General features: G+C 44.2%; 1 protein-coding gene across 1 annotated transcript in view; it reads left to right on the forward strand.

Annotated features, from left to right (window-relative positions):
• LOC138299673 (interferon regulatory factor 9-like) overlaps positions 1-13975 on the forward strand; it is a 183053-nt gene that overhangs the window by 113580 nt on the left and 55498 nt on the right. Inside the window, exon 6 of the mRNA XM_069238145.1 lies at positions 542-610. Coding sequence (XP_069094246.1) covers positions 542-610 — 69 coding nt within the window. The remainder of the gene's footprint in view (positions 1-541; positions 611-13975) is intronic.

Consider the following 13975-nt stretch of genomic DNA (forward strand, 5'->3'; position numbering starts at 1 on the left):
GAAACTGGAGACAGAAAAAATTAACCAAGTAATGGTCGAATTGTGCCAGGTAAAATCAGGAAACCCTGCATCAGTCCCAGCTTCTAGTTGACCACATTGTGTGATCCTAGGAAATTACCTTTTTCACAGTGCCTCCTTTCCTCTCTGAGCCAAGCAAAAGCAGAACCCATCACCCTTTTACCCCTAAAGCCTTTAAGGTCATTGCTGCTCATGATGACCCTGCAGGAGACAGGAACCGACCAAAAACAAAATGAAATGACTTAAGAGAGGGTGGTCTGACCTGCACATTTTAAACCCATTTGTTCTGCAGGCAGGAAACGCAGCTGGCCCCCAGCAACAAAATCGGCCCCACCAGTAGTGAAACCAGCCCCCTGGTACAACAACACCTATGGCCTGGTCAGGCCTGTCTGGCCTGTTGACATGAAGTTACCTGCTAATCTCACTTCCAGTGCACCAGAAGGCCTTGGTGCCCTGGAAGGAGCACAGTAGCCTTGTGCTAGTGAAACCGGTCGTTCATGTCACCTCTCTATCTTTTCTTTAGGTCAGCAGGAGATCACCCTGAACTTGGTTGCAAGCGACACTGCAGATAGTACGCTGATGCTGGAAAAAGGTAAGGAGGCCTTTCACACTGGTAAAAGCATATCTTAAAAACTGGACTGGATGGGGGGCTAAAAGGGAGAAGAGTGAAAGGGAAGAAGAGTAAGTTTCAATTTAATTTGTGTGTTCACCAGTGGGGGCTGATGACATTTGAAAGTGGTGGGGCATAAAAGTTAGGTATAACTTGTATGTAGCAAGAGAGGCCAGCAAGCTTAATGGACAAAAGTGGGATCCAAGGCGAGTTCTCCTCCCAAGAAAAAATTGAAAAAAGATTGACACATGGTGTTGAAAGCAAATTAATTTCGTGGGAAAGCAAGGTTTATAAAGTAGTGGGAACATATTGAAATACTAAACACATTAAAAAGTGACCCATATCTTAATGCATTAATAGTTTCAACAATTACTTTAATGTGTAAATTCTATAGCGTGACAACTTCAGGCCCTTTAGAGTGTGTGCTTGCCCAGTGCCCTGCACTGCATGCAGCATCAACTCTGGAAGAAAATGCTCTAAGCAGGCATCAGGAAGCACCCACAGCTGCTGGCTGCAATCAGTCATACAGAAATATTTGCAGACAGATCTTTAAGCGGGATGAAAAAAAGTGGGGGCCCTCTAAAAGGGAACATGTAAAATAAATGTCTGTGATTTCCATAGTCTGCCACCTAGCCTGTATTTTGGTTTCTCTCTGAGATATTATTGCATCCAGGAATAAAACACAAGAACTGACATACATCTAAAGGCGGACAGTACTAATGGCTTTGTCGATGGTCGTTAGCTGTTTAAAAAAAATGAGTAACTACAATGATTAGCTATAAATAATTAACATTGAAAATGTTTAGATTCTGAAATTGTGAGACTGCAAAGTAAATATAATTGAGGCCTATGGAAGGAGTGTGGCCTTCAGTTATGTGTCCTTTAAGTTAGATACGTATGCCCTTTTCTCTTCATATCTCATCCATCTGCACATTTTCAACCTCCTCTCTTTCCTCTTCAGCGCCCTCTTTTCCCTCTCCCCTGAATACACTCCCTTGCATCTCCCTTATTTTACAACGCCAAACATAGACTGCACCCATTCACATCTAAGCACATGTATTTCATTTTGCATTTGCCTTCTAAATATTTTGACCTCTACACACCCCTTCACACATATTTATACTGTAAATTTCATTTGCAGCTCGAATACATGACCATTGTTCTGTGTGCTCTGCAGAGAGACCAATCCACTGTCAAGCACTTGGCTTTGCCTTCAGCCTCAGCACCAGCACTCTCAATCAAAGCCCCCATAAACACCTGGCACGAGTGAAAGTATGCACTATGCAGGAGTAATACAATGCAGAGAAACACAGCATGATGAAACAGCTAAGTCTCTTGGGGAATGCAACATAAAGTAAAATGTGAAATAAGAGGAACTAAATGGCTGACACACATTTTAAAATTCATGATTCACATATCAAACAATGTCTGTGGCATTAATGTTAAAGGCATGAAGATGGGACTAGTTTTAACGCCAGACAGCAGATAACTGGCTTTACTGTAATCATGCATTTCTCCACTTGTGCTTGACTCGGATATTTGGATCAATTTGGCAAAGGAACAGTTTCATGAGGAACAAATACACCACCTCCACTTCTAACAGAGCCAGCGATCTGTAGCCAGGGCCCTGCATCACATGGGGGAGGTTATCGTGACAGGGGGTCTCAGACCAATAAAAAGAACACAAGATTAGCATTATGACACTTACCGTTACAGAAGACAAGGCACTAAATCACACATGCTTGCATCCTTTCCTACTGCATGACGAATGGGTGGGATCTATGCCTGTTAATGACAGATGGCTGCCCTCACGCAGGGATGAAGACTCAGACGCCCAAATTCATGACGCTAAAAGCGTCACTGGCCTGTAGTGGATACTACTGTAGCCCACAATGGAAATGAAGGGCTTTAAAGCAGTCAACCCTGCATCATGCGTCACAGTGTAGAAAGTTGATTTACTGCCTAGCTTCTGTCTCGTGCTTCAAAGCAAGGCGACGCAGGCAGCCTGGGACAGACAGTTCATACTTAAAAGCATCGATCTGTTTAGAGATATGATTGTTTCTCTAAACAATTGAATGTGTAGGAATTCCAGAGGGGTGCAGCCCCTACGGCTCTGGTGCAGAGAATTATGAGCCATCACCACACCCAGTCCTATGCTTATGCTGCCTCTTTGTGTTGGAGAAAGGACATCTGGGTAACCGGTTCCCTTTTGCAATTTGTGAGTGAATAACTCTCCCTGTAACACCTTCTCTCACCTGAGTGCACCCAGCATGCCAAGTGTGAAATATTTTTAGTATATAGGATGGACAGTATGGTATTTTACACGTGGCTTGATTCTAGCTAGGTACAAGGGAGTGCTGTACAGGATAAGGGCTGTGATTTTAAACTGTTGAATCGCTCACAGTATTAAGGAGTATAGGAGGGAAGTTCTATAGTGTTGAGATGTACTACTCATTAAAGAGGTGAATGGTTAGCTTTAGAAATCAACGTTTTTCTTCTCTGTGTTCACTTTGATATTAAGGGTTGAAGGGCAACTGGGTCTCCTCTATAATTATTTTAAATTTTTATGTAGTACTCCTGGACCTCAAAGTATTTGAATGCCTCATGTTGTAACGCATCTTCACATTATTTTATTTACAGGCAACTCATCATTACTTTGTCAACCTTCTTCATCCTAGTATTAACATCTCAGGTGTATCCTCCTCTTTTCATATACCACATGGCCTAACAAAAGCTCAAAAACCGTCCTCCCTCACTCCGTTTCTGCTCTTCCCCTCAGGCGCCTCCTATCAATGTGGCTACAAGGGGGCAAAGACCACAAGACCTTTACAGGGAGTGCAGAATTATTAGGCAAATGAGTATTTTGACCACATCATCCTCTTTATGCATGTTGTCTTACTCCAAGCTGTATAGGCTCGAAAGCCTACTACCAATTAAGCATATTAGGTGATGTGCATCTCTGTAATGAGAAGGGGTGTGGTCTAATGACATCAACACCCTATATCAGGTGTGCATAATTATTAGGCAACTTCCTTTCCTTTGGCAAAATGGGTCAAAAGAAGGACTTGACAGGCTCAGAAAAGTCAAAAATAGTGAGATATCTTGAGGAGGGATGCAGCACTCTTAAAATTGCAAAGCTTCTGAAGCGTGATCATCGAACAATCAAGCGTTTCATTCAAAATAGTCAACAGGGTCGCAAGAAGCGTGTGGAAAAACCAAGGCGCAAAATAACTGCCCATGAACTGAGAAAAGTCAAGCGTGCAGCTGCCACGATGCCACTTGCCACCAGTTTGGCCATATTTCAGAGCTGCAACATCACTGGAGTGCCCAAAAGCACAAGGTGTGCAATACTCAGAGACATGGCCAAGGTAAGAAAGGCTGAAAGACGACCACCACTGAACAAGACACACAAGCTGAAACGTCAAGACTGGGCCAAGAAATATCTCAAGACTGATTTTTCTAAGGTTTTATGGACTGATGAAATGAGAGTGAGTCTTGATGGGCCAGATGGATGGGCCCGTGGCTGGATTGGTAAAGGGCAGAGAGCTCCAGTCCGACTCAGACGCCAGCAAGGTGGAGGTGGAGTACTGGTTTGGGCTGGTATCATCAAAGATGAGCTTGTGGGGCCTTTTCGGGTTGAGGATGGAGTCAAGCTCAACTCCCAGTCCTACTGCCAGTTCCTGGAAGACACCTTCTTCAAGCAGTGGTACAGGAAGAAGTCTGCATCCTTCAAGAAAAACATGATTTTCATGCAGGACAATGCTCCATCACACGCGTCCAAGTACTCCACAGCGTGGCTGGCAAGAAAGGGTATAAAAGAAGGAAATCTAATGACATGGCCTCCTTGTTCACCTGATCTGAACCCCATTGAGAACCTGTGGTCCATAATCAAATGTGAGATTTACAAGGAGGGAAAACAGTACACCTCTCTGAACAGTGTCTGGGAGGCTGTGGTTGCTGCTGCATGCAATGTTGATGGTGAACAGATCAAAACACTGACAGAATCCATGGATGGCAGGCTTTTGAGTGTCCTTGCAAAGAAAGGTGGCTATATTGGTCACTGATTTGTTTTTGTTTTGTTTCTGAATGTCAGAAATGTATATTTGTGAATGTTGAGATGTTATATTGGTTTCACTGGTAATAATAAATAATTGAAATGGGTATATATTTGTTTTTGGTTAAGTTGCCTAATAATTATGCACAGTAATAGTCACCTGCACACACAGATATCCCCCTAACATAGCTAAAACTAAAAACAAACTAAAAACTACTTCCAAAAATATTCAGCTTTGATATTAATGAGTTTTTTGGGTTCATTGAGAACATGGTGGTTGTTCAATAATAAAATTAATCCTCAAAAATACAACTTGCCTAATAATTCTGCACTCCCTGTATATCGATCATGGAATCGTTGGGAGCCCTCTACCAGGGGTGGGGCAGGTTCCCTGGAATTAGCATTATTTACTAGGGTAATAGTTTCTCCTGAGATTTCTTTGCTGCACTACTAGATCGCTGTGTCTGTGGATGGGCGGGGAAGACTGTGACAATTTTTGGCCTGTCTCAGCTTTGTAAGTCCAGAAGGGATGTGAGTTACGGCTTTAAGGGTCAGGGATGGTATTCCCCCTGCCTGCTCCATGCTTTGTGTTCTTTTCGTTGGGCTAGGTCTTCCCTTTTGTAAATTTATCAGACCTTGCATTGCCGGTTTCAGAGCGACTTTTGCTCTGGTAGGCTTCACTCTGTTGACATGTAGTGATATTATTTATTTGTAAAGAAACCTTCCATCTTTATAGTATGCACATTTTGTATACTTTCAGGTGTATAAATAAGTCTTCCATTTACTACTTACTCTGATATCTTTGAACTCAGGAACAGCTCATGGGCTGACTAGCTTCTGGTTGGCTGACCTTTTCCAAGCTCATCTTTTTGTTGTAATGGTCTCTAAGAAAGATGAGGGGAGAGGGTGTTTTGCTTCACTAATGACAGAGCTGAAACACTTATGCACTGACAAAAATATATGGAATGCACTTCTTAGTCCAAAGAAGACATTTATTATTTCACTATGCAAGGTTCCTAAAAGGAGATTAGCATGCTGAAAGCACACGTTTAAAAATGGTCACAGCAATTAAATGAAAACATGTACAAATGATTCTCCACTGCAATATACACAGCAAATATATGTATCTATAGTATAATGCAAAGCACAAAGCAAATAATGAATTAAAAAATATGCATCACCATGAGGAAAGGGCATCACTGCTTCATCTCCCTCCTATTCAGCATCAGATCGCCAGATCCCAGAATCGATCGAGGAGAGAGATCAATTATCCTCACGGGAAGGATGGCACACTCAGCGTCCTGGATATGCCTGGGATCTGCAATCACTCTCTGTCCCCGGTCCATATGGTCTCGGCCTCTTATACTTTGAACAAACAAGAGAGGAAAATTCTAGAACCTTCCTCTCACTTTAGAAGTTTATATATTTTAAAAAAAAATGCTGATTGCTTTAGGCCAGCTTTGAAAATAACACTTCGGGACTTGGCCACAATCCCAAGGTGCCCATTCAAAACAGCCTAAGCCCTTGGTGGGAAAGTACGCGTAAAATAAAAAAAAATGTGCACATTGTACAATGTGGAAAACTACTTGCAGCTTTTAACGTGGCAGTGGCTAATGCAAAAAAATAAGTCAACAGGCAAAATGAAGTTGGTGGTCACTAATGTTACGGTGTGCTGCTAGACTAAGTGCAACATGGAGTCAGTGGACAAAACCCACATATCATTGCAGAGGGGCATCCTCTCCTTAAAACTTTGTGTAACTTGTCAGGTACAGGTTCTAATCCAGAACGTTCCTCCCACCTTTTCATCACTCTGGGGACAGCAAATGCGTTAATCAAATAGGGATAATATTACTACCTATGAGTTGCCTAGAAACCAGTCAGGCTAAGCTTACACTACCTTATCTTTTATAGTTATAATTAGATGGTGTCATGGGTTGTGTTCTCAGCATCCAGTCTGCATTGGTCTGATTTTATTAGTTGCACATTGCCTGGTCTGGTTAGCATTGAGATTTTGGCTCAGAATTCTGGGTACTCTAAGCGAAGGGACCTGGATTGTTGACTCTGCTCACAGTTAGTACTTTTAAGAAAGTACTGTGGTTCTGGACTGATAGACTTTGTAGCCCGTAGACCTAAGGTCTCTGCAGTCTTTGTTGGATGTTCCTTTGGGGTTGCTTGCTCTGCATGCCCTTCTGGATAATTTCCATACACACTGTCCCTTTCTGTGGTCATCTGGTGTAGCTCCTCCTTTCCTGCTTTGTTTGCTGTAAGAATTTAGAATTGTTCCTGGATATCCTGCTTTCTACTATCCAGGTATCATATTTTTGGTGCAGGTGTGACTTTTTTTTCACTGGGTATTTGGTCCCTTTTCTTTCAGGAAGAGCTGTTCAATTATTCCTTTCCCATGTTTCCTTTCTGGTTGAGACAACTTGGGGCCTTGTCAGGTGTAGTCTGACCGTTCTCTTCCAAACCTCTTCCCTGGGCTTGGAAATTTAGTTTTTATCCTCACTTTGAGAATTTGGCTGTGTTGCGCTCCACTCTGTTGAAAGTGGTTCGATGCAGCAGGCAAGAGGGTGGCAGCACAGGCAGCCAATCAATGGCTAATTGCCAATTCTCAAGCTCTACTGGCAAGATACGACAGGGCACATTGGGATGAAATGCAACATCTCATTCAACACCTTCCCAAAGAGTTCCACAAACGTGCCCAACAGGTTATAGAGGAGGGCCAAACTATCTCCAACAACCAAATAAGGTCGGCTATGGACTCAGCAGACACGGCAGCCAGGACAGTAAACATAGCGGTAACCATTCGGAGACACGCGTGGCTACGGACCTCCGGATTTAAGCCAGAAATACAGCAGGCTGTGCTGAATATGCCTTTCAACGAACAACAATTGTTTGGGCCGGAGGTGGATACAGCGATAGAAAACTGAAGAAAGACACGGACACGGCCAAAGCCATGGGCGCGCTCTACTCCCCACAGAGCAGAGGCACTTTTAGGAAGCCGCACTTTAGAGGGGGGTTTCGGGCCCAAACCACAGAGCCTTCCACCTCACAAGTTAGACCCACATATCAGGGCCAATATCAGAGAGGAGGTTTTCGAGGACAATATAGGGGTGGACAGATCCCTAAAACAAGAGGGAAATTCCAGAGCCCAAAAACCCCACAAACCAAACAGTGACTTCAACGTCACAAACCCCCACCACACAACACCAGTGGGGGGGGAAGACTCAGATTATTACCACAACTGGGAACACATAACTACGGACGTGTGGGTCCTAGCAATTATCCAACATGGTTATTGCATAGAATTCCTACATTGGCCACCAGATGTGCCTCCAAGAGCACACAGCATGTCCAAACAACACTTAGATCTGTTACAACTAGAAGTCCAAGCATTGTCACAAAAAGAAGCAATAGAACTAGTACCCAACCATCAAAAAGGAACAGGTGTTTACTCCCTGTATTTCCTAATTCCAAAAAAGGACAAAACACTGAGACCCATATTGGACCTCAGAACACTAAATCTTTACATCAAATCAGATCACTTTCACATGGTGACACTTCAAGACATGATTCCTGTAGGAAGTTGGCTCTGTATGCCCTATTCCAAAGTAAGAAATAGCACGCACAGAGTCCAAGGGTTCCCCTTAGAGGTAAGATAGTGGCAAAAAGAGATAATTCTAATGCTCTATTTTGTGGTAGTGTGGTCGAGCAGTAGAATTATCAGAGGGTAGTGTTAAGCATTTGTTGTACACACACAGGCAATAAATGGGGAACACACACTCAAAGACAATTCCAGGCCAAAAGGTTTTTATAAAGAAAAATATATTTTCTTAGTTTATTTTAAGAACTAGAGGTTCAAGATTTACAAACAATACTTTAAATGAAAGGTATTTCACTTAGGAACTTTGAATTAGCAAAATAGCATATACAGTTTTCACACAAATGGCAATAAGCTAATTTAAAACTAGACAGTGCAATTTTCAACAGTTCCTGGGGGAGGTAAGTGTTTGTTAGTTTTGCAGGTAAGTAAACCACCTACAGGGTTCAAAGTTGGGTCCAAGGTAGCCCACTGTTGGGGGTCCAGGGCAACCCCAAAGTTACCACACCAGCAGCTCAGGGCCGGTCAGGTGCAGAGGTCAAAGTCGTGCCCAAAACGCATAGGCTTCAATGGAGAAGGGGGTGCCCCGGTTCCAGTCTGCCAGCAGATAAGTACCCGCGTCTTCGGAGGGTAGACCAGGGTTTTTTTGTAGGGCACCGGGGGGGACACAAGTCAGCACAAAAAGTACACCCTCAGCGGCACGGGGGCGGCCGGGTGCAGTGTGCAAACGGGCGTCGGGTTTGCAATGGAGTTCAATGGGAGACCAAGGGATCTCTTCAGCGATGCAGGCAGGCAAGGGAGAGGGGCACCTGGGGTCGCTCCTGCACTGGAGGTCGGATCCTTCAGGTCCTGGGGGCTGCGTGTGCAGAGTCCTTACCAGGCGTCGGGTCTTTGAAGCAGGCAGTCGCGGTCAGGGGGAGCCTCTGGGTTCCCTCTGCAGGCGTCGCTGTAGGGGCTCAGGGGGTCAACTCTGGCTACTCACGGGCTTGCAGTCGCCGGGGAGTCCTCCCTGTAGTGTTGGTTCTCCACAAGTCGAGCCGGGGGCGTCGGGTGCAGAGTGCTAAGTCTCACGCTTCCGGCGGGAAACGTGTGTTCTTTCAAAGTTGCTTCTTAGTTGCAAAGATGTTTCTTCTTTGGAGCAGAGCCGCTGTCCTCTGGAGTTCTTGGTCCTTTTAGATGCAGGGTAGTCCTCTGAGGCTTCAGAGGTCGCTGGACCCTGTAGAACGCGTCGCTGGCGCAGTTTTTTTCTTGAAGTAGGGAGACAGGCCGGTAGAGCTGGGGCCAAAGCAGTTGGTGTCTCCGTCTTCTCTGCAGGGCTTTCAGGTCAGCCGTCCTTCTTCATCTTAGGTTGCAGGAATCTATCTTGCTGTGTTCTGTGAGCCCCTAAATACTCGATGTAGGGGTGTGTTTAGGTCTGGGGGGTTAGTAGCCAATGGCTACTAGCCATGAGGGTGGCTACACCCTCTTTGTGCCTCCTCCCTGAGGGGAGGTGGGCACATCCCTAAGCCTATTGGGATCTGCAAGATGGAGGATTTCTAAAAGTCAGAGTCACCTCAGCTCAGGACACCTTAGGGGCTGTCCTGACTGGCCAGTGACTCCTCCTTGTTTTTCTCATTATCTCCTCCGGCCTTGCCGCCAAAAGTGGGGCCGTGGCCGGAGGGGGCGGGCAACTCCACTAGCTGGAGTGCCCTGGGGTGCTGTAACAAAGGGGGTGAGCCTTTGAGGCTCACCGCCAGGTGTTTCAGTTCCTGCAGGGGGAGGTGAGAAGCACCTCCACCCAGTACAGGCTTTGTTACTAGCCACAGAGTGACAAAGGCACTCTCCCCATGTGGCCAGCAACATGTCTGGTGTGTGGCAGCTGCTAAAACTAGTCAGCCCACACTGGTAGTCGGTATGGTTTCAGGGGGCATCTCTAAGATGCCCTCTGGGGTGTATTTTACAATAAAATGTACACTGGCATCAGTGTGCATTTATTGTGCTGAGAAGTTTGATACCAAACTTCCCAGTTTTCAGTGTAGCCATTATGGTGCTGTGGAGTTCGTGCATGACAGACTCCCAGACCATATACTCTTATGGCTACACTGCACTTACAATGTCTAAGGTTTTGCTTAGACACTGTAGGGGCATAGTGCTCATGCACTTATGCCCTCACCTATGGTATAGTGCACCCTGCCTTAGGGCTGTAAGGCCTGCTAGAGGGGTGACTTATCTATACCTATAGGCAGTGTGGGGTTGGCATGGCACCCTGAGGGGAGTGCCATGTCGACTTAGTCATTTTATCCCCACCAGCACACACAATCTGACAAGCAGTGTGTCTGTGCTGAGTGAGGGGTCCCCAGGGTGGCATAAGACATGCTGCAGCCCTTAGAGACCTTCCCTGGCATCAGGGCCCTTGGTACCAGGGGTACCAGTTACAAAGGACTTACCTGGATGCCAAGATGTGCCAATTGTGGAAACAAAGGTACAGGTTAGGGAAAGAACACTGGTGCTGGGGCCTGGTTAGCAGGCCTCAGCACACTTTCAAATCATAACTTGGCATCAGCAAAGGCTAAAAGTCAGGGGGTAACCATGCCAAGGAGGCATTTCCTTACAATTCCCTTGCTCAAACAACAGGACTACATGTCAACATTAGATCTCAAGGATGCTTATTTCCACATACCCATACATCCTTCCCACAGGAAATACTTAAGATTTGTAATCCAAGGCGTGCATTATCAATTCAAACTGTTACCGTTCGGCATAACAACAGCCCCAAGGGTATTCACAAAATGCCTTGCAGTAGTAGCTGCTCACATCAGGAGGCAGCACATGCACGTATTCCCTTACTTAGACGATTGGTTAATAAAAACCAGCACTCAGCAACAGTGTCTTCTACACACAAAATATGTCATAGAAACCCTTCACAAACTCGGGTTCTCTATAAACTACCAAAAATCACATCTACAACCGTGTCAAATACAATACTTAGGAGCAACAATCAACACACAAAAAGGGATTGCCACTCCAAGTCCACAAAGGGTACAAGCCTTCCAAAATGTAATACTAAACATGCAACCAAACCAACACTATCAATTGAGGTTTGTAATGAAACTCCTAGGCATGATGTCTTCATGCATAGCCATTGTCCCAAACGCAAGACTACACATGCGTCCCTTACAACAATGCCTAGCAACACAATGGACACAAGCACAGGGTCAACTTCAAGATCTAGTGTTGATAGACCGCCAAACACACTCCTCGCTTCAATGGTGGAATCGTATAAATTTAAACCAAGGGCGGCCATTCCAAGACCCAGTGCCTCAATACGTGATCACAACAGACGCTTCCATGATAGGGTGGGGAGCACACCTCAACCAGCACAGTATACAGGGACAATGGGACGTTCAACAAAGGCAACTGCATATAAATCATTTAGAGTTGTTAGCAGTGTTTCTAGCATTGAAAGCATTTCAACCACTAATATCCCACAAACACATTCTTGTCAAAACAGACAACATGACAACAATGTATTACCTAAACAAACAGGGAGGGACACACTCATCACAACTGTGTCTCTTAGCACAAAAGATTTGGCATTGGGCGATTCAAAATCACATCCGCTTAATAGCACAGTACATCCCAGGGATTCAAAACCAGTTAGCCGACAATCTCAGTCGAGATCACCAACAAACACACGAATGAGAAATTCATCCCCAGATACCACAAACTTACTTTCGAAGCTGGGGAACACCACAAATAGACCTATTCGCAACAAAAGAAAACGCAAAATGCCAAAACTTTGCGTCCAGGTATCCACACCCTCAGTCCAAGGGCAATGCATTATGGATGACTTGGTCAGGGATATTTGCTTACACTTTTACCCCCTCTCCCACTCCTTCCTTATCTAATAAACAAATTGAGTCAAAACAAACTCAAACTAATATTAATAGCACCAACCTTGGCCCGTCAGTCATGGTATACAGCACTACTAGACCTATCGGTAGTACCTCATATCAAACTACCAAACAGACCAGATCTGTTAACTCAACACAAACAACAGATCAGACACCCGAATCCAGCATTGCTCAATCTAGCAATCTGGCTCCTGAAGTCTTAGAATTTGGACATTTAGACCTTACACAAGAATGTATGGAGGTCATTAAACAAGCTAGAAAACCTACTACAAGACATTGTTACGCAAACAAATGGAAAAGATTTGTTTATTACTGTCATAATAATCAAATTCAACCACTATATGCTTCTGCAAAAAACATTGTAGGCTATTTATTACACTTACAAAAATCAAAACTAGCATTTTCTTCTATCAAAATACATCTCACAGCAATATCTGCCTACCTGCAGATTACACATCACTCTTTAGAATTCCAGTCATCAAGGCATTTATGGAGGGTTTAAAAAGAATCATACCCCCCAAGAACACCACCAGTTCCCTTGTGGAACCTCAATATTGTATTAACACGACTCATGGGTCCACCATTTGAACCCATGCACTCTTGTGACATGCAATACTTAACCTGGAAAGTAGCCTTCCTAATAGCTATCACATCTCTTAGAAGAGTAAGCGAAATGCAAGCATTCACTATACAAGAACCCTTTATACCAATACATAAACAAAGTGGTTCTCCGTACAAATCCAAAGTTCTTACCAAAAGTTATATCAGCGTTCCACCTAAACCAAACAGTGGAACTCCCAGTCTTTTTTCCATAACCAGACTCAGTACCCGAAAGAGCCTTACATATATTAGACATCAAAAGAGCACTAATGTATTACATTGATAGAACAAAACAATTTCACAAGACAAAACAATTGTTTGTAGCCTTCCAAAAACCTCATGCAGGAAATCCAATATCCAAACAAGGCATTGCCAGATGGATAGTGAAATGTATTCAGACTTACTATATTAAAGCAAAAAGAGATCTGCCTATTACGCCAAAGTCGCACTCCACTAGGAAGAAAGGCGCCACAATGGCCTTTCTAGGAAATATACCTATGACAGAAATCTGTAAGGCAGCCACATGGTCTACGCCTCATACATTCACAAAACATTACTGTGTAGATGTGTTAACAACACAACAAGCCACAGTAGGACAGGCTGTATTACGAACATTATTTCAGACAACTTTAACTTCTACAGGCTAATCCACTGCTTTTGGGGAGATAACTGCTTACTAGTCTATGCACAGCATGTGTATCTGCAGCTACACATGCCATTGAACAGAAAATGTCACTTACCCAGTGTACATCTGTTCGTGGCATGAGACGCTGCAGATTCACATGCGCCCTCCCGCCTCCCCGGGAGCCTGTAGCCGTTATAAGTTGATGAAACTTGTACATTTGTAAATTTGTAAAGATATACTATTCTTTATACACATTATGTAGATAAATACTCACTCCATTGCATGGGCACTTTTACTATATACACAACTCCTACCTCACCCTCTGCGGGGAAAACAATCTAAGATGGAGTCGACGCCCATGCGCAATGGAGCCGAAAGGGAGGAGTCCCTCGGTCTCGTGACTCGAAAAGACTTCTTCGAAGAAAAACAACTTGTAACACTCCGAGCCCAACACTAGATGGCAGGATAATGCACAGCATGTGAATTTGCAGCGTCTCATGCCACGAACAGATGTACACTGGGTAAGTGACATTTTCCACATATATATATATATATATATATATATATATATATA

Source organism: Pleurodeles waltl, chromosome 6 (assembly GCF_031143425.1).
Source record: "Pleurodeles waltl isolate 20211129_DDA chromosome 6, aPleWal1.hap1.20221129, whole genome shotgun sequence".
NCBI classification, from domain to species: domain Eukaryota; kingdom Metazoa; phylum Chordata; class Amphibia; order Caudata; family Salamandridae; genus Pleurodeles; species Pleurodeles waltl.